Source organism: Aplysia californica, unplaced genomic scaffold (assembly GCF_000002075.1).
Source record: "Aplysia californica isolate F4 #8 unplaced genomic scaffold, AplCal3.0 scaffold00164, whole genome shotgun sequence".
Classification (NCBI taxonomy): domain Eukaryota; kingdom Metazoa; phylum Mollusca; class Gastropoda; order Aplysiida; family Aplysiidae; genus Aplysia; species Aplysia californica.
Genome location: NW_004797434.1, coordinates 47,306 through 72,758, shown reverse-complemented (window position 1 = coordinate 72,758; position 25,453 = coordinate 47,306). Strand labels below are relative to the sequence as shown.

At 37.0% G+C, this 25,453-nt stretch overlaps 2 protein-coding genes across 14 annotated transcripts in view; one reads left to right on the top strand and one right to left on the bottom strand.

Moving 5' to 3' along the window:
• The window catches only part of LOC101845091 (calcium-dependent secretion activator 1), a 56,643-nt gene extending 49,459 nt beyond the window's left edge, over positions 1-7,184 (bottom strand). For all 12 annotated transcript variants that reach the window (XM_035969629.1, XM_035969633.1, XM_035969635.1 and 9 more), the window contains exons 1-2: positions 6,252-7,184; positions 1,958-2,038 (exon numbers count right to left, since the gene is read on the bottom strand). In XM_035969629.1, coding sequence (XP_035825522.1) covers positions 1,958-2,038; positions 6,252-7,046 — 876 coding nt within the window. In that variant the 5' untranslated portion in view covers positions 7,047-7,184. The remainder of the gene's footprint in view (positions 1-1,957; positions 2,039-6,251) is intronic.
• A 171-nt stretch (positions 7,185-7,355) lies between these two features.
• Positions 7,356-25,453, top strand: part of LOC101864222 (inactive histone-lysine N-methyltransferase 2E) — a 47,023-nt gene continuing 28,925 nt past the window's right edge. For both annotated transcript variants that reach the window (XM_005097783.3, XM_005097782.3), the window contains exons 1-10: positions 7,356-7,741; positions 18,376-18,564; positions 19,605-19,713; positions 20,007-20,227; positions 20,753-20,892; positions 21,417-21,661; positions 22,206-22,309; positions 22,918-23,008; positions 23,689-23,766; positions 25,162-25,277. In XM_005097783.3, coding sequence (XP_005097840.1) covers positions 18,470-18,564; positions 19,605-19,713; positions 20,007-20,227; positions 20,753-20,892; positions 21,417-21,661; positions 22,206-22,309; positions 22,918-23,008; positions 23,689-23,766; positions 25,162-25,277 — 1,199 coding nt within the window. In that variant the 5' untranslated portion in view covers positions 7,356-7,741; positions 18,376-18,469. The remainder of the gene's footprint in view (positions 7,742-18,375; positions 18,565-19,604; positions 19,714-20,006; positions 20,228-20,752; positions 20,893-21,416; positions 21,662-22,205; positions 22,310-22,917; positions 23,009-23,688; positions 23,767-25,161; positions 25,278-25,453) is intronic.

The following is a 25,453-nucleotide window of genomic DNA, read 5'->3' as shown; positions in this document are numbered from 1 at the left end:
TGGCCATCTGCCAGGTCATAACTTAACTAATTAGGCATGCCAGAATTACCATATTCCACTTAGTCGTAGTCTGTCAAATATAACCCCCATTTATCATGTAGCATTTGTGTACTACTGAAACAAAATGAAGCTGACCGCACTGTTGTAAAATGAAATGTACAGCAACCTATGGTCAGCTTCAAGAGCAAATCATGAGTGGCACATGCAAACCATGCGAGATTTAAAAAAACAGAGACAAAACAATTTCTGGGCCATTTTAAATTTGGACCAAGACAAAACTTACTACTAAATGGAACGTTTCCTCTCATGGAAATCTAAACCTCAGGATAATCTCCAATATCTTAATCTAGAACTTCTACTGTGAAATCTGTGACCATGAAACTTTTTACCCACAAAAAAGTTCAAGCAGTTGTTAGCACAAGATTATGCACAGAAATATTGATTGGTAAGTGAAAACTTTTGAGCCTCCAGTGAATTTCAGGTCATGGTGGTTATATCTTCTATTATATTCTAGAACAATGAAGAATGGTTGGTCAAAACATAGTAAAGTAGACTCTACAAAGTAAATAAAGTGGGGGAAAAAGCTCTATATATCCACTGCAGCTTCCAAAAATATGTTTACAAAACAATTTTGCAGCATAAAGGTTCCAAACAAGTTCATTCAAAAAGATACAACATATCTGAAATGATAAAAATATGAGGGCATGCACTGTGCCAAGAAGTAACCCTTTCACTTTCAGTTTTGTACAGATCACAAGACAAAATCAATTTTACAACAGTATACAGTATTTCAAAATTGTCATAAAGCAGCTGAAGAAATGACAATCAAACTCAGAGTGATTATCATAACCTGCATCTGAAGTATTAATACAAATACTCAAATTTTTTTCGGGAAATGCACATAAAAAACCCCCAAACAACTAAGTAACAAATAAACATGAGACAAAATCGATAATTTATTGGGGCGAGTCTAGGTTGGGGCATTTTCCCCATCAGTGGGTAGCTTTGTCATAAAAGGGTCAATATGGCATAAATACAACAAGGTAAGTAACATGGTCACAGATGGTTACGAATCGACCCCAATCCCAGATGTTGCCCGCGATCAATAACTTATGACTTGTCTTAAGTTGAAAAATGTCGGCTGTAACAATCTTTCATGTCACCTGGCCTCTGAGAAGCCAGCTGTACATGTCCCTCACATCCTGAGCAATGACTGTCGATTCTTTTTCTTGAAAGTGAGAGTTTCAGTGTGTACGTTTGTGTGTATGTGTAAAATGTGTGTGTGTGAGCATGTGGGTGTGTGTGTATGCGTGTGTGAGGGAGAGAGAGAGAGAGAGAGAAGGGGGGGGGGAGGAGGGAGAGACGTTAATTCTATGGGACAAAATTTGTTCCAACATTTTCATATTGTGTAAACTTGAACACATAATGTTAGACATCAAACGAAAATACAATTTCGCACATTTGTTAAAAAGTTAATCAAAGATACTTTCTGTTGCCTAATGAAATGAATATCATCAAAGAAAATGTTGGTATCTGATACAAAATAAATTGTATATATCGATGATGTAACTGTACTGTCATTGCCAGAGCATTGCTCCTGACAGACCCAGCTGGATAGCAGCAGTCACAGTGGGCGAGTAGTAAATCATCATTATATGAGGCTTCACGAATAAAAAATTACCCTGAAACCAAGAGAAAAGCCCATAATACAAGCTGCGCACATCCACAAATAGAAGTGGAGCTTTTAAATGTGCAAAATTTGGAATCTCGTCTGCCGATGTACTGGTCATTGTCAGACACTGACGAACGAGCTATTACTTACTTTATGTCATAATAGTAGAAAACAAATGGACATTCTAGATCAATTAAGATGGTTTGTTGAAACATAGAGTATAAGTTTGTCTAGATAGCTTTTCCCCCCATTTCCTTTCTTCTATCACACGACAAACAGACTTACTCTTGCCATCATTTCGACATTATGAAGGCGCCCATCCAACTCTCTCCGTACTTGGGCTGCTTGTTCATCTGCATTGTCCAGCTGAAATTATAAAATAGACAATGGGTTCACATCTAAAAATCATATTTTTACAGAGGTTATAAATTATGATTGAAAAAAAAACCCAAACAAAAAACATTTTAAAAACTTACATTACGCTAACGAAAAATTGTCCGCAATAACTGTTGTAATTGATAAATCTTTTCTGATGAATTCATATAAAATCAAAAAGTAATTACAATTTTAGTATATTAGCCAATATCAAGGAAACTATATTTTTATATAATTTTGAAAGAACTCCCAGAGGCACAGTAGGTTAGGAATGGGTGAAAGAAGAATACACACAGGTTTGAAATCTACAAGGAACGCTTTGATAAAGGGAAATCCTCACCATCCTATTTTTTTATTCAAGGAGGTGGGGTTATGGTTTCTTTGGAAGTTTTTTTTAAAGAAAGGATGGTGTGTGTAATTATCTGATGATTCCCAAAAGTGATTTCAATTTTTTTAAACAAAAAATATATCCAGTTTAATCTTTTAAAGTATTTGGTTACAATTCATTCATTACCATATTAAAGAATTTCTATCACCAGTGAGCAATATTCTCAACAGCACACTGAAAGCTATCTGATCAGTATCAAGAGTGCCAGTCCAACTGCCATTGTTTTGACATTTTAGTGTTGAGTTACTGGCATTTCATTTCCTTGGATATGATAGACATCTGTTCTTTATTGTTGTTGTTTTTCTTGGTGTTATTTTACCAATATTTGTTAGATATGATTTCATTTTCCATACATGACGTTATTGATACATAAAAGGACTTGCTATTCAACGCTGCGGTGAGTTTTTCTCCCTATGATCTCATATAAAAATAAAAAGCAAACTCAGGGCAGGAACAAACCTCACAGGCAATAAATAAAGCGAAAGTGGTTTTTATGTAACATAATCAGGGACACCTAAAGAGTTAACAAGAAGTGTAAAAATAAAGGTAAATCACATAATGTTTAATTGATTTATTTTTCATCATGTTAAAAGAGAAGAAGAATGAGAGCGTTTCTGTTTCCCTCTAAACCTCTATTATGATTACAAAAATGAGAGACAGAGGTGCGCTATTAGAGAAAGACAATGTTCCAAGATCTAATTCATAAGCTGCTTTAGTACTAACTCACGCTGACAAAATAAGTATCAAGACTATCACAGATAAAGATTCTAAATATAGCTTTCTGGTAGAGGCCGCATGAATGGGAATGATCAATGGGGCCTTTGGGCTGTTTAGAATAAAGGGAAATAATAATAGGCCCCCTAGAGAAGACCACTTCAGAGAGAAGCAATCAATAGACAAGGGGAGTTGCCATAGTGCTGGAAAGCAGGATAATCAATTGAAAGGAGCGTGGGTCTCAGTGAGTCTGCATGTGTGTGTATGATTTATGAATGCATGTGTGAGTGTTTGTAAATGTCTGGGTGAAAGAGAGAGAGGGGGGGAAAAAAAATCAATTTTTGGAAAAAAAAGAACTGTTATTGCTTGTGAAAGAACCAGCTCATGAAGGTAAAAAATAGAATCACTGTAAAAAATAGAATCACTGCCATGGCTTTTATTAAAACAATCAAACTCATCATACACACAACAAATGTATAACAAAAAGCCAGAAGTTAAAAGAAAAAAACAACAACAAAATACAATTTCGGTTCTCATTCATTCTTTGAGAATCTTTGCTCGGGGGGGACTGCCTGCCAAGATTTAATAATGATAAAAACTCGGTTTGTTTTTTGTTTTTCTCGATATCTGGCAGTCAATCGCAAGGTCTTCAAAACACAGAGGAAAGAAAATATGGATGGCTATTTTGCCAAATAAAAAGTGTAATGCTATTTGCCTTTTACTTTTAAACATCAACATGCTTTTACAAAAGTACTCCTGATCATTTCTTGAGATTAATTTTGAGAATTTTCAAGGAAGGACTGCTCAGTTTCAACTTTCAACTGCCAAGAGGTCTTCAATAGAGTATTCTACCCTCTTCTCAGGAAACTACGAACTTGACGTCACCTTTCCAAAGATAACTAACTGAAGAGAAAAACCTGAGAGAGAGAGCCCAAATTATCCACGGACAAAGAACCTGAAACCAGAGACGACACTATGACTATTCAGCCACTCATATCATTTTTTTTTTGCAATAACTTGTACTAACTTTTCCACTTACTTTTATCTTTTCTCTGCTATTGAGAAAATGTAGGCTCTATGGTTCCAGAGCTCAGCTCTCCCAATGCCACTTCAATTTCGACCCTTCCCCCCCCAATTTCCTATTTTTTTTAAAACCACGATGAGTAATGAAAATAGCAAACCACAACAAGTCCAACTTATTAAGTGCAGTGCACCTCATTAAAAAACTACACAAGAACATTCTTGCAACTTTCCGATCTTTAAAACTAATCTAATAATACTGCAGTAGATTTTGTACACAAAGCTGTTCATACACAAAATTTATGGCTAACAGAAAAGGATTTCAGATTTCCATTTTCCCCTCTTTACTCTATGCATTGAAATACATCTTCTTTACTAAACAAATTTTTTTAATTCCCAAAGATTTGGTTACACTGTTTCAAAGTAATTTTGGGCTTAAACTAAAAGTGAAGAGAAGACCCCACATTAAGTTTTCGGTGTCCATTTATTGAAGGCTTATCATGCTACAGCGGTCTACCATCAACTTCTTGTCCAATCAACCACCGTCTAGTAGATTAGGTACTGTTCATTAAATATAAAATCCCTCTTGATTGACTACTGGGGGGAGGGAGGTGGTGCACACTATTTAGACCAGAGATGGTGGCTTTACTCACTTCTTGAGTGCAGTGTGAATGGGTGGGTGGATTGCATCATGTTGTGGTGTCGTTTATATTACAACAGATTTTGTAGTGCAGTGGAAGAGATATAATGAAAGACATGACAGCAAGTGACCAGATGAAACTATTTTCTAATACCCCTACCCCCACAAACTACATCTACCAATAAATGTTTGATATGGATTATAATGTCAGTCTGAGTGTCAAGCCTCTGAAGACGCAAAGTGAAATGTAAAGTGATCAATTGTCACAAATCCCAAGCCTGGGTGTGTATGAAAACTGGAAGACCAGTCCGATGGTATATTTTCAACTAAGCCAGAACAATCACAGTAAACCTTCGCCTTTAATTAAACTGGCACCAAGTCCCCCCCCCTTTTCAATGCAACAGCAAGTACAGTAATGAGAGAGAGGTTTTGTTTTGCAGGACAGCTGCCAACTGTCCCTAATTCAATCAAGATGTCCTACTTTCACAAAACAAGATTTAGATTTAATAATTTTATATTATATATATAATAGTGCAGAGTTATTATAGACTTATCATTTATCAATACCATGTTTTGTTATTATGCAAGTTTGTTCTTAAACGGAGTCAAAGTAGCTCTATGGAAAACAGTGAAATAAACAGCTACAACCTCCTTTGAACCTCATTCTGTGCGGTCAAGGCTGTAGGCATCTATCTGACTGAGAGTCAAAGTCAAAGGTTGAAAATAAGCTTCCCCTTTTTCCAGCTTCCCAAGGTTGGCAATTCTGCATGTATTAGGCTTTATACACATAACAACACAAGACCATTTACACAATCCAGTAAACAAAAAAAAGAAGGAGTCACCTCCCCTGTTTTGTTCTGTTCCATTAGCACTCAGCTTACACACGAAATCGGAAATTAAATGTGCTTAACAAGAGGAAATTCTCAAATCTCACGTGGTCTGTGTGTTATAAGGATATATATATATCACTGTATATTATGCAATGTTCATGTTTGTAATTTATTTTGGCTGTAGCAATGTACAAGACACCGTTTTAATTGCATTAGGAATTGGGGGGGGAAAGTACCATAACAGTCAGCAGCCCCCCCCCCCCCCCCTTTCCTCCCCCAAATATAGACAGAGATAATGAAAAGGAACCTAAATAATTATATTTTAACAAACAAATAAGTCAAAATACATGAAAAAAAATAAAAGTTAAGTCTCCTTAAGCAATTATTCAGTCTGTCTAAATAAATCAAATGAAAATCCTTGTTCTTCTACAATTGAATATAGATCTAGTATAGCCTATATAACTTATAACTCAGTTTCAACAAGACAAGCAAAACAATTTAACAAAACAAAAACGAGTGTAGCCTGGCTAGGTTGTAAAAGAGTATCAGTAATCGAATGGTATCGATAAAAACTGAGACACACTAAAGGCAATAATCAAATTCAACACATACCTGGCAGGCATTATACAGAATTTGGTGTTCATACTTCTTCACGTTGAGAATATTTTGAAACATTTCATACAACTGCTCTTTGCTGAGAATGAGTTCTGACGCAGCAGTTGAAATCCTCTGAGGCTGTTTCCTTGGGTCTTCATCCCCACGATAAATTGCATCAAATTTAGCCATCCAAGAACTCACTACAGTATCTTTGCTGAGACCATCGATTTCTGGTAAACTCCGCACTCGTTTTTCAATGTTATTTTTAAAAACTTCACGGAAGTCATTTGCAGAACAACCCCCACTTCTAACCATGTTCGCAACTCTGTCACTTTTTAGAAACACTTCGTAATAACTCTGAACAGCATTTGTAAATGCTTCATCAGCCACTATGTGGGTTTCCCCATTCAAAAAAGCATGGAAACGTTCCTTTATTGTTTGCAATTGAGCTTTAGTAACTTTGGTTTGCCTTCTAGCTAAATCAGTTGGTTGTTTTGCATTGAATGGGTATGCAATGCACCTCATAACAAAGACGTACAGCTGCAGCCTGCGGCGTCTTTCTTCCTCCTCTCTCTCAGTTTTGTCGAAGTCATCTATCTTGTCCCTGTCACTCACTAAGGATGGACTAGGACTTGATGGTCTTATGCTGTTTGAACGTGAGTGACCACCAACAACACTCAAGTTATCTCCGCTAGCAGACAAGCTCCTTTGCTCTGCACTAGGAAGGCTGAGTACATCTGAGTTATTTTCGTCCCCATCTTCAATAGTACCATTCTCAGATTCTTCCTCGCTGGAAGACGGGTCTAACATATTCGCAAATCAGCACAGCCACCACTGGCTAAGGTGTTGTTGCACAGAAAAACATGAAGACGTGTTTATTATTATTTCGGCAGAGCTACGAGCATTGATATGTGACATTATCAGATTGTCGCGCATGCGTGCTGAACCAAACATTTACGGAAGTCGTCAGAATTACATTTTTGTTGTATTATTTATTGTTTATAGAAATTATGTTTTAGTTACTCAAATATAAATGTAGTAAAATCAATATAAATAAATTTTATAATAAAATGCTCTTTTCGTTTATAATCTCGTGAGACAAGCCGTGCTAACCGTCTGTGTAGACCCCATAAATGTTCAATATTATGGCCGCCATAGTGGATTAGAAGTGTTCCAAAAACAAGTAGTTTTCAAGTTGATGTGCCCGTTATTTTTGTGAAATTAATTAATTCGAAGTAAATTTGGAAACTGTAGGGGTGTATTCGTAATTTGCATTGCTTTTCATGTTGATTGCATTTGTCTTCATAAATACAGGCCCATTTGAATAGTGTAAACAAACGTATTTGGACGTTTGTTTACCTGTCTCCTAAACATACAGCGGTAGCGGATTCAGTGTTCAATTTTCTTTGGATTTTATAAGTTCTGCAGAAGAGCTGAATGTGTTATGGACGTTCCATTATCCATTGCCATGGATTAAGCCTTCGTTTTTTCCTAATTTTGACGAGGTAAGCTGAGAAGCATTGAGGATTTTGATGTCCAGTCCGACTGTACTGTTATTGTTTTGTTATTGTGCCGCTTGGCAAACTTACTAACCAACGGTAAAGTCTTAGTCTTGAAGCCAAAGTAGTGTAGCCGTAGAAATCTAGCCTCTACTCTGGCAACTTCGGACTCTCAACTCAATCGAACCTTAGTCTTAGCAAAAACCCTCAGTTCGTGTTACGATGAGGACAAATGAAATTTAATTTTAGCCTATTCTAGATTTCTAGCAGAAGACATTTTAAAAATCTAATGCCATGCTCAAATAGCCTAATATTTTTTAGATGAACGATTTATTCTCAATTTGCTGAATTAATTTCATGCAATAACTAACTTTCAATAAGTAGGCTAGATCTAGACTTTAGGCCTAGTCTAATCTACACACTAGTTTAGTCGGTGATCTTATACTTTAGCACGTTAAATTTCCGAATTCCCAAAGCCCAAAGTCTACTAGATCTAGATCTAGATCTAGAAATCTAGCCTAATCCCAGACTCAGACCTTCAAAACTTTGAACTGGGCCTAAAAATGTGTGTGTGTGGTGAGCATGTGGGTGTGTGTGTATGCGTGTGTGAGGGAGAGAGAGAGGGGGGGGAGGGAGAGGAGGGAGAGACGTTAATTCTATGGGACAAAATTTGTTCCAACATTTTGATATTCAATTGTGTAAACTTGAATACATAAATGAAAGTGGCTATTCTCACCCGCCCGGAAGTTCTCGCAAGATCTACTCCTCCCCTCTTCTCTCTCTCTCTGTTTCTTTCTGAATACTGTCTATCGGTGTCGACGATCAAATTGACCAAAACAAAGTTAAAAAATGATGTTAAAACACAAAAGTAAATTAATTTGGTTGTCTACAAAGATGCTACGGCTATTCAACTTTTCGAATCGAGCCGAACTACGCGGGTCGCCATTTTGTTTTGTTCTCTCTCTTTCACTCTCTCACTCTCTCTCTCTCCACTGCCCACAGACAAAATTGTACGCTTTTAGTAGGCTACAAGTACAGTTGTAATGGAACGTTTGTTCACAGCACAGAATTCTACAATTTTTCTCTTATCACAGTGTAGAATTCTGTGGTTTAGGGTGAACGCAAAATTTGTTGACACGCGCACCGGGTGAGAATAGCCACAAGACCCGCCTGCACTATTCTCACCCCGGGTGAGAATAGAGGTGGCCTACATAAATATAATGTTAGACATCAAACGATAATACAATTTCGCACATTTGTTAAAAAGTTAATCAAAGATACTTTCCTGTTGCCTAATGAAATGAATATTTCTTCCATCATGATTTTGGAAGCCATTGAGTATAATTATAGAAAGTGGCTATTCTCACCCGCCCGGAAGTTCTCGCAAGATCAACTCCTCCCCTTTTCTCTCTCTCTCTTTCTGAATACTGTCTATCGGTGTGGACGATCAAATTGATCAAAACAAAGTTAAAAAATGATGTTAAAACACAAAAGTAAATTAATTTGGTTGTCTACAAAGATGCTACGGCTATTCAACTTTTCGAATCGAGCCGAACTACGCGGGTCGCCATTTTGTTTTGTTCTCTCTCTTTCACTCTCTCACTCTCTCTCTCTCCACTGCCCACAGACAAAATTGTACGCTTTTAGTAGGCTACAAGTACAGTTGTAATGGAACGTTTGTTCACAGCACAGAATTCTACAATTTTTCTCTTATCACAGTGTAGAATTCTGTGGTTTAGGGTGAACGCAAAATTTGTTGACACGCGCACCGGGTGAGAATAGCCACAAGACCCGCCTGCACTATTCTCACCCCGGGTGAGAATAGAGGTGGCCTACATAAATATAATGTTAGACATCAAACGATAATACAATTTCGCACATTTGTTAAAAAGTTAATCAAAGATACTTTCCTGTTGCCTAATGAAATGAATATTTCTTCCATCATGATTTTGGAAGCCATTGAGTATAATTATAGAAAGTGGCTATTCTCACCCGCCCGGAAGTTCTCGCAAGATCAACTCCTCCCCTTTTCTCTCTCTCTCTTTCTGAATACTGTCTATCGGTGTGGACGATCAAATTGATCAAAACAAAGTTAAAAAATGATGTTAAAACACAAAAGTAAATTAATTTGGTTGTCTACAAAGATGCTACGGCTATTTAACTTTTCGAATCGAGCCGAACTACGCGGGTCGCCATTTTGTTTTGCCCGGAAATTCTCGCGCTACTCCTCTCTCTCTTTCTCTCTCTCTCTCCACTGCCCACAGACAAAATTGTACGCTTTTAGTAGGCTACAGTTGTAATGGAACGTTTGTTCACGGCACAGAATTCTACAATTTTTCTATTACTATTATCACAGTGTAGAATTCTGTGGTTTAGGGTGAACGCAAAATTTGGTGAACGCGCACCGGGTGAGAATAGCCACAAGACTCGCCTGCACTATTCTCACTCCGGGTGAGAATAGAGGTGGCCATAATTATAATCTTGATGCATAGAATTTGATCCAGATCTGATAGTGGTGGCTCGTTTCGGAAGTCCTCAATTGAAGAATTTAACGTGCTAAAGTGTAAGATCACCGTTTAGTCTAGTTCACGTTAAAATTGAAGATTAGCCGACCACCTGCCGGGAATACCTTTTTTGGCACTAAAAACTGTCGTAAACTAGATTAGATCTAGATTCTAGATCTAGGTCTAGGCCTATCTAAATCTAGATCTAGATTATCTAGATCTAGATATCTAAAATCTAGATCTATCGTTCTATTATTTTTGTGACTTAAGCAGGGGGTGAACCCCCTGCACCCCTCCCCCCCCCCCCCCCCCGTCTATCGCGGTAGTCTAGACTAGAGTCGTCTAGTGGTGGTCTGCTATAATGTTCAAAGAGGCCAGGATCTCTAGTTCACTACTGGTCTACAGGTTAGGGCTGGAGCAACCCTTTACTTTAGTTACTGAATTCTAGTCTTATTCATAGCCTACTACTCAAAGCCTACTCATCCGTTCAAGGGATAGATATCTAGATCTAGATATATAGATCTAGAATCTAGATCTACCAAACTGATAGATCTAGCTGGAGAACAGCTGAACGGCTGGCCGATATTTATAGTAACAGCCATCTTGTTTGACCTTGCAAGGCGGATGCCCGCCGACCGCCGTGTTATCTGATCGTGATTTGAAATATAAAATATAGTGATGATTTTGCCTAGTGCGTGGTTTGCACTGACGGTTTCCAAGCTCCTTAGTATTATAATTTTATTATTTATACTCTTATAGATTATAGATAGTCTAATTCTACTCCATTTGCAGCTCAGCATCCTTCTTATTGAAGAGTCCAATCTCTCGTAAGTGCTTAATTTTTTGTGCTTACAACACTTTAAAAGAAACGATCCTGATCGAAATGGTCGATCATTTGCACTGCCTGCGTCTTTGAACTTTGTTTGAACTTGCTTTCATATCCACATTGACGTGTGTAGGCGTAGGCCTACTCTTAGTCTTCTTCTTCTTCTCAGTGTTTACGTAGTGTACAGCTTCAGAATCAATCTGGGCGAACGAAGGGTGCTGCACAATCACAGACAACTGAACCGAACAGTTCGGCAAGTTGCAAAGAAAATAATCCAAGTCTCGGCAGGCTGCTGTCGTGCGGGAGTTTTGCCACCATGACTGACCTGTGGGAATCCTTCAATGACGTTAAACAAGATGGCTGTTGCTATAAATATCGGCCAATGGCGTTTAGTTGTCGTTCTCAAGCTATCCGCTTTTGTATCGTTCCAGGCTTATTATGGACTTATATTATGATGGCTATGGACCGGTCTCAAACTCAAGTCTAATTTCTTTGTACCCTTTTCTACTTCAATTTATCTGTTGAACACACATATGTGAGGCAGCATGGTAAAATCAGGCGCTTGTCAAAATACAGAGTACGGAGAAACAATCATTTTTCCTCCAGTTTGTTGGAAATATTTTTTAGCAGATTTTTCTTTTTGGCTCAACCTCTTTTGTGTCCATATAAAAACACATTTCATATGAACTGCTAAAAAACATTGATTAAAAGATTAAAAGCACAAAATATATCATTTTTCTGTTTTCAAGGACTCTTTAGCTGTTAAGAGTTACCAAACTTTGCTTGGCCGCCCATTTTCTCGCTAATTTCACCACTGAAACAAGGCAAGACAACAACACTTCCTTCAATCGCAACTTTCTTGAGCTCTATTCAAGATAGAGTGATATTAAATTTAAGCTTTGAGATGATACCAATATGAATAACTCCACAAGCCCAAAAATTGACGAGTGCCTGATTCCACTGTGTTGTAACATACATAATTTATCATAGACTCTGCCGCAAATCATTACTTTTTGAGTTATTGATGATTTAAATTTTATATATTTATAAATTTTCTTCTCTGTTTTCTTTTACTTTCACTCCCATCTCACTCTTTATGAGATGTTCATTTTCTTCTAAGCCTACAAAAACCTATTTATATTGATGCACTGAACAGGACAATCAACTTTTTCGGTTGCAAATTAATAATCTAGATCTAGATCTAGTTTTTGAAGTATTTGATGGTTTTTAATCAATTTTAATCACCTTAACTTCGTGACTAAGCCTAGGCCTAAGTACTACTAATAGCGTAGTAGTTTTCAGGTTTTAGACCAATAGGGGGGTTTAAGGCCCCCCCCCTTAAGTAGAAAAAAAGGCAGGTGCTGACAGCAGGACTTCGGGTAGCTAGCATTTTTCTGCCCACCCAGAGGAGCCGGTCACCTAGTACTGACTGCCTGGGATTTATTTCACTGTCAACAAGGTGTGTAGTTGCTCTGCGACAAGGAGAGAGAGAAAGAGAGAGAGAGCAACAAGGAATGAATGGCATGGAAATAAAACTACATATTTAACATGAATTTTGTAAAGCCACTTTAAAAATGCCAATGAAGGATTTTAATTGTCATTCCAGCAGTTAGCGCGTGCCTCATATCAATGAAAAGAAAGATTCTAGCAAAATTAATTATAGATGAGACTTTTCAGTTTTAATCACTTGGAATCATTTTGTAAACATCACAAGTTCATTGTTCTTGATAAGAATAAGATTTTAAATTATCCATTCGATGCATGACCAAGTCAGTACTAGAGTGTAACAAATGTACTGGAATGTTTCTGATTAAGATATTACAGTTCTCTCAGTCCACAACAAAACAATTGCACCTTTTGAGGTGAAATGAAAGATAACATGAAGTTCTGCCAGTTTAGAGGCAGAATTCAATTGAGCAGCAAAACGCTAGCCACTCGGAAAAACAAATTCTTTGGAGGTTACCCCCCTGTTTTGACCCATAATTTGATGTTTTGCAGTAAAAGGTTTGAAAATTTTCTTTAAAAAATAGTTGATTAGCGGCAGTTTTAGTGGCTATATGTGTGATCTGCACAAAAAGTACTGCAGTTTGACCCCAAAGCAGCGCATCTGTGTGCAGGAGAGAAAGGGGAAATTTACCTTCTTCTCTGAAAATAAATTGTTCTCCTTTCACCTCCTTTTCTGCTCTCTTCTTACCATGTTCTGTCGTCTGCTTAAAAAGTGGAGACAAAATAATTGTCTCCACTTTTTGCCACCTCCTCTGGACCGACTCTTTCTGCTGCCTGCTACTCCTTGGCTCGTTCTTACTGCTGTCTCTTTCAGCCAAATCCCAGATCTTATGTCTGATCATGGCAGGAAAGATCTAACACCTAGCCTTCCTTGATAAGGGCAAAAAATCTCGGAGGTCTCGTTTGCAAGTTGGGAACATTAAAAAGATCTCTTAGTGGTTGAAAATCGATAAGAGTCGACTTCAGCCACACCCTGATGCACTACCTTTGGTAAATTTTATCTGTATTATTTTACTATCAGTATCATACCTGTCTCATGTTATGCTCTGGTAGGCCAAGACAATTATACAATTGAGTCAAATTTTATTATCATTCCTGTCTCACGCTCAAATTAGCACTTTTCTTGTTCAGTTTTATGGTTTACACAACTTAAGACTTTTTATTTGTCACAAATCATTAGATTTGAAATATTTGGTGATTTTTGTTTGAACTATTAAAGGATGCTATTATTACATGAATGGAAGCGTGATAACGTAATATCATTTCGTGCGTTTTAAAAAACCTTGGGGGGTTTCAAGGGACATACATACTATACATACTGGGTCATATAAATTATGATATTTTGTAGTATTAGCAGATTTGAGATTTGCTTGAAAACAAATGATTTGCAACATTGCTTAGACTTAGTTGGCCATAGGCCATGTGTGTGTTCTGTAGCCAAATATGGCTATGGTGATCTTGTGTCTAAAACCAGTGCATTTACAATTTGCATGCTGGAGTGAAAGTAAAAATTCACTCATTGATTGTACAGCACTTTTTGGGGGTTAATTTTTATCTGTTATGAGAATTTTGTCTCATTATTTTAACTAACCATGGCAAATTATTAGTTTTTGAGACGGTCTGTTGAGGTTTTGGGGATGTATGCCCCTGGCCTTTATTTATGTTTTCTCATTATTGCTGTTTTGGTTTGAGGGTTAATCATGTTAATATTTTCCAGAAAGTCAATTTATTTGCAAAGGTTTTAGTGGTCATCTATAATAAAATATATTAAATACATGTGTGTTTGTCAGCGAATATGTAGACAGGCTTTCCAACAGTACAGTCCCGGATTTCCTGGGATTGTCTGGCATTCAGCTATCTGGAATTTGAGAAGGCTTTCCAACAGTCCTGGATTTCTTGGGATTGTCTGGCATTCAGCTATCTGAAATTTGAGATCCTCATCAGATACACAACACTAAAACCAGTCTCCGATTAATTTCATTTTGTTTATTATTAAGTAAGGAGTGGTTTGTTTGGTGTCCCTGGTTGGGTTTTGAAAAATGTTGGCAAGCCTGTGTCAGGTTTTGGTAAGCTTTTTACAGCACTCACAACTGCATAAAAGGTCGTATGAGCATGCGGGACACATTAAGCATTTTTCAGTTGGTAGGAAATTATAAATGTTGCCCGGGTGGCGACCGAAGCCTACTATTATCAACTATAGGACCATCAAGGGATCTTTAAACTTTAACGTGCGCAACTTGCACACTGGACCTTCGAGATTTTTCGCCATTATCCTAGAAGGCTAGGTGTTAGATCTTTTCTACCATAAGATCAGGGTTGTGGATGAAAGACAGCCGTGAGAAGGAACCGAGGAGTAGCAGTATTAGAAAGGCTGCAGAAAGAGTCCGGAGCCCTGTGGAGGGGGTAGAAAGTGGAGACGAAAGCAGACGATAGAACATGGTTATAGAGCAGGAAAGAAGGCGAAAAGATAAACAAATTTTAGAGAAGAAAATTTTCCGTTGCTGTCTGGCTTCAAACTCGGGACACATTGAATGAGAGGCAAATACTATTATAACATCGAGACCACGAGAGCCCCCATGATCATGTCTGCGTGCAGATTTATGCAATGAACAAGTTTATAAATATGGTTGAAAGAATATAAATGATATAGGCAGACTTGTCCAAGACAAACCACTCATTTTGGAGAAAAAAGGTTTTTGGCAGGTTTTATGAACTTGAAAAAAACAAACCCAAAAAATAGTTTTTGAGGTTCCAGCCGAAGGTGGGTGCAGGCTTAGGACTGCCATTATAAGTTCCATTAAAGTGCTTGTTTTGTTGTTGTTGTTGTTTTGGGGTTTTTTGCTATTTGAAAGGAAGGCGAAAAGGGATTTTTGGGTTATATTCATTGGACGATTCGAAATTTTACTGGCTGCCTTTGACAGTTTTTTGGGGCAGTTATTTGATAAGATTTAAAGCTTATATGGTTGCGTTGAACAGGTGGCCGTCTTGGACAGTTTCATTATTTATATGTTTAAAAAAACAGCAGAAAACCCCCCAAAGCAATTAAAAAACACAAGGTGTGAAGTGGTCGTTTTGGACAGTTGGTGGTCGCAAAATCAGGGTCGACTGTAATAATTATGATTTATATTACCTTATTATAAGTTCTTCAACATTGCAGAAAACGCTTACATGGGTTTATTTGTCGCTGATAAGAGCAATTTATGATGACATTTTATCACGTTACAATCTTCAGATTACTTCAGTAGAGTTGATAAATCAAAGGTGAGCGGGTCTGAGGGAATCAGGAACTTTTAGTTAAACCTTGAACCAAGATTGTAGACAAAAATAGCTGGTAGGGTCCAAGTCTGGTCGGTTTTAAGGGGTGCATACCAGGGGATACCCCCCCCCCCCAACCATTTTTTTTAGAATATCATTCATGACTGCTTCTTGTTTTTTATATACTTTTTAAAATCTATTTTCCATTTTGTGTAACTTGGAACACCTTTTTCTCAATTCTTACTTGTTCACATTTTGTTACTTCAAAATAAATATCTTAGCTTCTAGAAAAAAAATATATATATTATATATTATATATATATATATAATTTGATGCATAAAGGAAGATGACAGCTTTCAAAAAAGCACCTTCCAAAAAAATCTTCTTTGTCTTTATGGGAAAATTATTTTTATTTTCTAAACCAACAAGAATATTGGTCATGATTAACCAAAAGGCAGATATATCTATGCATCATTTATATATTCGCTATTCTTGTTTCACTTGGCCTGTGTAAGCCCTTGGATGTGTGTGACATTAGCGATGCTTCTCTGACCCACAATGGACACACGTGTGTTCTGGTGTCTCCTCCTATTTGGCTATCTAAATCTTGAAGTATGTCAGAACTGATGAGTTATGATTTGTGCCACTTGACCGTTGCTACTAGTGAAGATTTAGTCATTATAAAATATAACCCTCAAAATTGTTAGAGAGAAAAATGCCGTACAATTCTCCTGAGAATGAGATTGGAGTGATGGTATGAAAGTACAGCTGATCCTATACAATGCTCTTGGCAGGCCTAAGGGCAGCTTTTAAGCTTCTTGAAAGTTCTTAATGTTATTCTTTAGAATTAAATGGCCTTACTTCTACTCAGGATGTCTACTATTTCTTGTTGAAATGGTCATATATATTATTTCCAAACTGTATGTCCTGTTGTTGTCGATGGGATTTACTATTCCCAGTGCTAATTGTATTTAAGGATTAGGATTTAGGCTACCATGATTGTTTATCAGAGCATATTTTTCCAAAACCGTTTTCTATTATTAGTTTTGCTGTCTTACCTGACTTATGTAATAAATAAGCTTAATTTGTTTGATCATTTTGCTTGTCTGTAGGCCTGGGGTAATTCTCCATGTCAGACAGCAGTAATGCATATAAATGGGGACATTTGCCTCTATTCTGGTGTAATGTGGGGGTTTTAAAAACTATTTTTTGTTGATTTTTTTCTGAAGACTCATTGTGTAGGTTGTTCTTACAGCTTGAAAAAGGAAAAATCTAAAAGGTCTTGATGTTTGTGCTGCTGTTAGTTTCCTATAGTATCCACAAAGCTATTAAGGCAGTGGGAGGACACCACATGTCTGAAATTTCATCCACGTTTTGCACAAGGCTTTGTGAACATGATGCATGACACTATTGCACAATTATGGTCAATTTTTATTTCATAATTATAAGTTTTATCCTTCTCTGAAAAAAAATGTATGGTTTTAAGTATGCCCAACTTCAAAAGGCAAAGCCCACAACAAATACCCCTCAAATTCATTTCTTTCAGCCATTTTATTGTTCTTTAGAAAATGATATATAGATCCAATGGGTAGTAAAGGATTTTTAATTTATGTCAACAGGTTGATGGAGGTTGGACGGTTGGTACGAAATAACTGTTAGTGTAGGTTGGGATTTTAAAAAAAACTGTTCTTTGACTAAGGGATCACACTCAGTTTTGTTTGGAAAGTGAAAGAAAAGTCAAATCGAACAATCCTGAGAAAAGTGTTCGGCTACAACTTCAATTTAATTGTAAGTGCGCTTATTGGATAATTGGGCCTTTTGTTTTTAAAGTTAAAGGTTTACGGGAACAAATACTCAACTTATGCTTAAAAATTCCAAAATGTGTATATTGGAAGCCACAAGCTCACTTATCAGTGATTAGTGGATGCGGACCTTTCAGCTGTTCCTGACATGACAGTTTCAAAAGTTTAATATTGCTGTATTTTTTAAAATGATTGACACTGCCAATCAGTACTTTAAAAATGTGTTGATTTTGAAGAACGACTGGGTGCTGCAGTCCGCTTTTTGGTTGGAAAATATGTATCCTCTGTTTACTAGTAATATACTATTAGTAGGCCTATTGCTTCTCACTGACTTGCCAATAAACATGAGAACTGGATTTGCAAATAACAATGAGACAAAAGCCTTATTTAATGTTTACCTTGAATCTACTGAAAGCAGAAAAGTAAAACTGTTTGGGGAGGGGTTATTTGTCCATTGCCCACCATCTTGACCTGCTGTGTAGTAGAGGCCATTTTTTTGGTTTTGAAAAATTAGCAGCTATGGATTTGGTTCACAATGTCAATTATGGAGCCTCGACATATCAACATGATAAGTTTGAGGTCCTCTATTGATCATCATGAAATTGGCACTGACTATTGTTTTTCAACGTAAGTCAGATGACTTTTCTTCAGTTGATGCACATATTTTTAAGAGTTGTTTCCGTGCTTCTCAATCTCATAACATTTTCATTTTTAATGACCATTGATATATTTTTATTTTCTTTCAGTGCTTCTTCAAAACGTTTGCTCTGCAATGTTGGAAAAGGGTGAAAAAGTACCATTCGATGTAGCCACCCAACGTCCAGAATTGGTACCCTCGAGATGAGCATTATTTTGAGAGTTGGTGCTGTCAAGCCCAATGGAGGCCTAGAATCACAATATGGCAGTGGAGATGAAGCATCTTCATCATACACTGAGTAAGTAGACATTCTTTTAAATGAACTTTTACAGTTATAATTATGGAATGAAAGAGTATAAAATACTTTCACTTCTCCGCTGATTTTTCACTTAAATCCTTTTTATACTTGGTGGTGTAACATAGCAGAGCAGTAGAATGGTGTAAGAGTATGGTTCTGCAGCAAATAATTTCCGCATTTCATGCTTCTGTTTTCTCTCGTTCATGAGTATCTGTGGAGATTTTAGATTAAAATTTTTCCTTTAACTTTACTTCATGATACCAAGTGCTGTCACCACCGTCTTGACCCAGGTAAATTTCTGCTCACACATTTCATTGAACTAATAATTAGTTAGAAGATTCTTTCTTTTCTCTTTCATTTAGCAATGGCTATTGAAAAAAAGTGCTAGAGTGCCAACATGATCCTTTTTTTGACTCCTTGAGATCTGTTGGATCCCAATATAACAGCCTGGGGAGGTCTTTTTCTTATAATCTAATCCACCCACTCTGTAAAGGAACTGAAAAGGACAACCCTGCCTTACTACTGTCTTCACCACTAATAGGTCTAGGTATGTTAGCATAGTCCTCCAAGCGAAAGTCTGCAACCCATTCGGTGAAACCAATTCTGGAGTATAGGAGCATGCTTCTCCAAAATTCCGTGTATTGGCTCATGAGTTTCAAAATTATAACCCTGTCCGGACTGGCGGACACTTCTTTATAGTGGAAGATTTTGATGTACAGCGACTAGTTCCACTTATGAATGCTTTACCATGAAATTTTAGAGTTGCAATCTGGTTTGTACATAGTTTGTCCTTCCATTATCTAGCATGTTCCTCTCTCTCCTCTCTTTTTACTACAGCAGTTAATTTGGATTGATAGCAGTAGTAGTATATTCTTCTGAAATATTTACTTCCCCCATGTTGTCCTTTACTTTTACAGCTTGACATGGTATTTTTTTTCTGCCCTGAGGCCCTTTTTTTTGGGTCCCAAAGTATTTCAAAGAAATTGTGTAGAATCTTACGTAATTTGGCACCAATTGTATTTTTTTGTTTTCCTCCTCAGTGCTGATGTCTTGGACATTCCACTGCCAGAACATACGTATCAACGACCTCTTCCCCCACCCAGCACCCTCCCTCAAAACAGTACAGGATACTTTGGCTTACCTTACCAGGTATAGATTTTTTTTTTTTCATTTGAAAAGTTGTCCTGTCTATAGATTTTTACTTAAAAATTTTTTTTATTTGATGTTCTCTCTTGTATCTTACTACATATTAACTCCGGACATAATGTGTTTTGTATTTGTTTTTTAAAGACTTTCCGTGTTGTCTGTTATTTCTTACTCTACGATTTGATTAAACTCCCTTGTCACTCCAATGCACATACACACATGCACATGTATATGCGCGCGCGCTCACAGTCAAGTTACAGCGGTTGAAACTTCATGAATCTGAATGACTTTCTCAGGACCACAACTATGGCATGCCTCCGCCCCCTTCACCGCCCCGGCCGGTTTCACCGAGACCTCCGTCTCCACTGCAAGTCAATGGGGTGGTCCAGATGGAGGAAGAAGTCAAGACCACTCCTCTTGTCTCTGTGGTCGAAGAGATTGTGGAGGACAGTGTGACGCGCTGCATTTGTGGATACCTGCACGATGATGGCTACATGATCTGCTGTGACAAGTGCAGGTTTGTGGGATTTCCGTTGATTGTTTTTTTTTTCTCTCAGAACTTGTCCTTTTATTTTACTTCATTCTGAAAAGTGTGAAAACTTTTTTTTTTTTTTTTTGGTGACATTTACTGATTAAGGTGTATAGTAATCAAACTTTTTAAATCTTCACTTTTATTTTTTATTGTCAGCAATTGATTTTAGTTATCTTGAATTGATGTCTTTCAGAAGACAAAATGTAGTCATTGCTGTCGCCTGTCCCTACTTGTCCATTTTGGCCCCATTCTGCTGGAGGCATATGAGCTTCATGGAGGAATGCAGCTGCTGGATTAGGATTTTCAAAAGTACACTTGCTAGTACAGTATTGTCTTCATACTGTGAAATAGATATTAGGTGCTTGGAAAGAGTGTCTTTTATGTAGAAAGTCTAGAAATATGAGGATTCCATTGACGTCACTTTGTATTGCATAATTTATATATTTACTGTACGCCAAACCTTTTTGTATTTGAGACTTTGAAGTCTGAAATTGATTTTATATTTTCCAGTGTGTGGCAACACATTGACTGCATGGGAGTCGATCGCAACAACATTCCTGATAGTTACTTCTGTGAACAGTGTCAGCCAAGAATACTTGATGCTGCACAAGCCAAGGTCATGCAGAAAAGGAAGCGGGAGGAGTTAGCAGGTAGTTCACGTTTGTTTGTCAATCTGTTTGTTTCATTGTTTCATTATGCTTCTTTGTATGAAAGTAGAATTATTTTTTTCTTGATTGTTGGGATGGGGAGGTTCTTTTGTTTTGAGTCAAGTACTCATTGTGGGGCACTGCAGTAACAGATCAGATGTACATTTTCTCCTGTTTGAAGACTGAGATGATGTTTACAGCTTCTAGATGGTTTGATGCTGTATACACTGGGTTCCTTTTCAGTACTTAAATGGCGAATGATCCTTTAAAGGGGACTGGGTATCAGTTTATTTGATGTGCAACTCTTATTTGTTCATGAATCACTTACCTTGTATTGTAGAGTTTTTGAGTGCAGTGTCGGTGAAAGAAAACCTCAGTTTTCAGTGTCGTTGTATGAAATGATCGTCAGATGTTGTATTCTTTAGAAGTATGTTGTCTCTCTGTGAAACATTACTTGTTTTCCTCATCAAATGTGAATTTCCGTGTTGTTCAAGTACAAGATTCAAAACTGTATTATTTCTCTCCAGCGCGGAATGTGTTATCAGACACAAGTGCTACGGATACTGATCCAGAAGAAGCTACAAATGCCTTGCAGTCAATGGGGAAGAAGTTGCCTGTGGGAAAGAAGAAAGCTTTACGACAGAAACGTGCAGGAAAAGTGAAAGAGAAATCGCAGTTGAAACTGAAAGTTGGCAAGTCGGGTATTCAGAAAAAGGCAAAGAAAGCTGGGAAGAAAGAGAAAGAAAACATAAAGGCAACGAAACCAAGAAAGGTAAAGCTCGAGTCTGTTATTGTGATTGATTGGGTTGTTATTTGTTTAGAATATAAGTATGTGAAAAACATATTATTAATATGCCTTTGAGGGTCTAATTAGAGTATGGAAGTCCGTTTTAGTGTCAGAAAATACCTATTCTGTTTCCTAGCAATTCTCCACACAGATTTGCCAATGCTTAAGAAAAATTGTGAACTTCCAAGACCAGATTGGCGAATAATAATGAAGGCGAAGCCTATATGTCTACTGTAATGGTGTCCATTACCATTGTTAGGTATTTAGCATGAATTTATTCAATTCAGACAAATGTGTGAAAAGGGTTTAGAGGGGGTTTTTTTTTTTTTGCCAGTGCAGACCATCTCGACCCGCCATATGAGTAGAGTCTTGTTTCATGGTTTCGATAAATTGGCAGCTTTGCCTCCCATTCATCTAGATCTACTGTATTTTTGCACAATGTAGTAGACTTCATGTCGTACTTATCTTTTCTGAAAAGTCAATGTATACATTTTTTTAAAATGCCTGTATGATGCTTTAATGTCCTCAGATCTTTAAAACGGCTTCTCAAAGGATGAAAACTGGAAAAACGAAAAACAGACTTCTCCTAACCTTGGACCAATTGAATGGTGATCCATGGAACAGCAATTTAAGGTATGAACTTTATCTTGTTGTTTCAAAGTTGCTCTTCATAGTAATGGCTTTGTGGTTCTGGGTTTTACAGCTGTGCTTAAGTATTTTATTGGGGTTTCTTTGGGGGGGGGGTTGCAAAGGTACTTCCCGCCTCTTTGTGTGTAATGATGAGTAAAAGCTCAGATGGCTCAGCAAATTCGTTTTTTTTCGTAGGCCACTTTTTGTGTCTAAAACTGTTAAGGGGTGATACAGTTATGGTATGGCACTCCATTTCTCAAACCCTTTCTACTCTAAGTTTTGGAAGCTTGTCTTAATTAATATGCTTTATTGTGCTGAAATAAAAATAAGTTGCCTGTATGTATGAATGCACAAGTATTTGTATTATACTGAAAATATTGTAAAATAACATTGTAATTGTAGCATTTGAATTATGGCAAGGTTCCCCTGGCTTATTGTTTATCTTACTGGAATAGCATTTCTAAGCTCTTTAGTCAATGTGTACTCAGTGATGAAAGAAATAATGTTTGAAATACATGTTGAACAATTTCTACATTATTACATTCTTGAAGACACGACTATCTTTTCTTGATTTTTATTTTTAATCGTCTTCTTAATTTTTTCCTTTTCAGTCCATGGGTTGATTCCTATGAATATGCCCATGAAAACCAATACAGTGCTGGTGTCAAAGACTTCTTCAGTAGTTACCTTGTGACCCATTCAGTAAGTATAAGCTCAGTCTGAATGTGACGGTTGTATTTGTAGCCAACCCTTGCACTATGGTTGGGTTCCCCCTATATAATACAAAGTCAATTTCTGAAAGTCTAATGTAGAATTATGACTTGTTTCTTTTTAATAATTTTTTTTTTTTCTCATCAGTTTTAGAGAAGCTCACTGGCTCAAAATGTCCCAATGAGGTTATTAGATTGTGTTGTTTTTAAGGATTCCTTCTTTCTGTTTCTGTTTAGTTGAATCAAGCAATGCAACAGTGAACATATCTTTTTTGTTTTTGCAAGTGGTGAATGATGGGTTTGTAAATTCTGAATTTCAAAGCTTCATGTAGGTTTATTATGATTTGTGCAGTGAGGATTGTTTTTATTTTCATTGTAATGTTTACTGAATTACAAGCATGCACTGACATTTCTTTATTTAGCATTCTAGAAATGAAGTTACTATTGAACTGTCTAGTCTGAGTGACTGATTCTGATAGTTTCTTTATTATCAGATGCTTATTTTTAATATGTTGATGCTGGGTTAGTGTCAAAGGTCAGAAACACAACGTATTGGGCAATTGATTGAATATCTGGGACATATTTTTACTTTCAACTGAGGCATTTTGTGTCCTTCCTTCATATCTGCTCTTTGATTTATCATTGAAATTTTGTTTTAATTTTTTTTCACAGGTTGACGAGTCGCAAATGCTGCTTGACCAGCTTCAGTCTCACATTACGTGTGTTGCTGATGTAAAGAAAAATAGAAAGGTACGTTTAAATATATTCTCACAAAAACTAGAAGACCACACAAAATATGATTCATTACATAGAAACTTATGGAGGACTACTTTCTTGTCTAATGCTGTGTTTGACAGGCAGAACTAGGTCTGTCAACAGCTTTTATCTGTTGAGAGATAACAAGTAGAATTTTTTTTTTATCACTTTTTTGTCTTTTTCCCAAGAAGTGACTGTAATGTAAGTTTTCTTTGTCTATTTGAACTGTTTGGGTATTTTAAAACAGGACTTCTACAAGTTCTGTTAACTCCTTATTTTAGATTACCACATGTGAGGCATCGTGGAGAACTCTAGCGCTCGTCAAAATTATGAAATCACAGATATTGGCATTTTATTTGGCCGATGGCCATTTTTTTTTTCTTGTTTTCTTTTTTTGGGCTCAACACCATTTATGTCCATTGAAAAACACATTTTGGTGTGGATTTTACTGAAAGACAATTAAGGGCACAAAAAATGTAAATTTTCAGGTTTCAAGGACTCTCAGGCTATGGAAGTTACCAAACTTTGGCAGCCATTTTCTCACTAATTTTGCCTTTGAAACCAGGCGCTTCTAACTTCCTTCAATCGCAAATGTCCCTACTTCTATTAAAGGTAGATGGGTATTTTTTTTCACCAAAAGGAAGGCAAATGAACAGGCTTTAAGATGGTACCAATAACCCTATGTGCCCAAAAATTGACGAGCGCCTGATTCTGCCACGTCATGACTCTTATGGTATTATTTTTCTGAAGTTATTCTAGGTATGTTCTTGGCTTAAATCGTTCTTTTGCATAGTAAAAATATGAGACAGTAATATCTCAAGCTTACACAACTGTTTTCCTCATAATTCTAATAGGAGATCATAATGGTTGTTTGCTCTCAGAGCTGAATATTATATTGGTTTTCCTCTGTTGTGATCTTTGGGATGCAATGTCAGTTTGTAAGAGTGGAGCTGTATATACTCATAATGGGTTAATTGTTTTAAAAACAAACAAAAAATGTACAGTGAGGTGTGAGTAAAAGTAGATCATGTTGACGGGTACTGGAGTCTGTTACGTGTGTACCTGATGGTGGGCTGGGATGATATTTGTATTCCAAGATGTGGATCTGCACTCGAGTTTGTCTCTATCTCTTTTTCAAATGTACTGTTACCTTTGGTTCTAAGTCCAAGGTAGTGAACAGTTTTTCTTTTTTCGTGGATGGTTGGCGGGTTTTCTAGTGTGGTATGCTCCTTATTTTGTATCAAACATCTGTCGTCCTTATCTTTCCTCCTCATTTTCTCTGTATGTAACTCTGTAGTACCACCTGCAGTGATGTGGGGGCCTAATAAGACCAATTTATGCTGCAAGTGCTGTAAAACTCTTTTCTAAAACTAAATGTTTCTCTTTCAGGGTCTGAGGGCCACTCAAGAGATCCCTGCTGGTCAGGCGATCATAGAGTATAAAGGCAAAGTGATGCTCAGACACGACTATGACAAGGAACATTCTTACGTGAATTGTTTTAAAAAGTAAGTTTTTGAGCTTTTATAGTTTATATATTTTCTTGGGTAAATGTGTACGTTCCGAATTTTTTTATGGAATGGATGAGGGGTCAGGGTAAGAAATTGATTTGTACCGGTGATTTACAGGGGATTTTTTTTCTCTTCTGTTTAAAAGAAATTAAATATGTTTTTCTTTGTTTTGG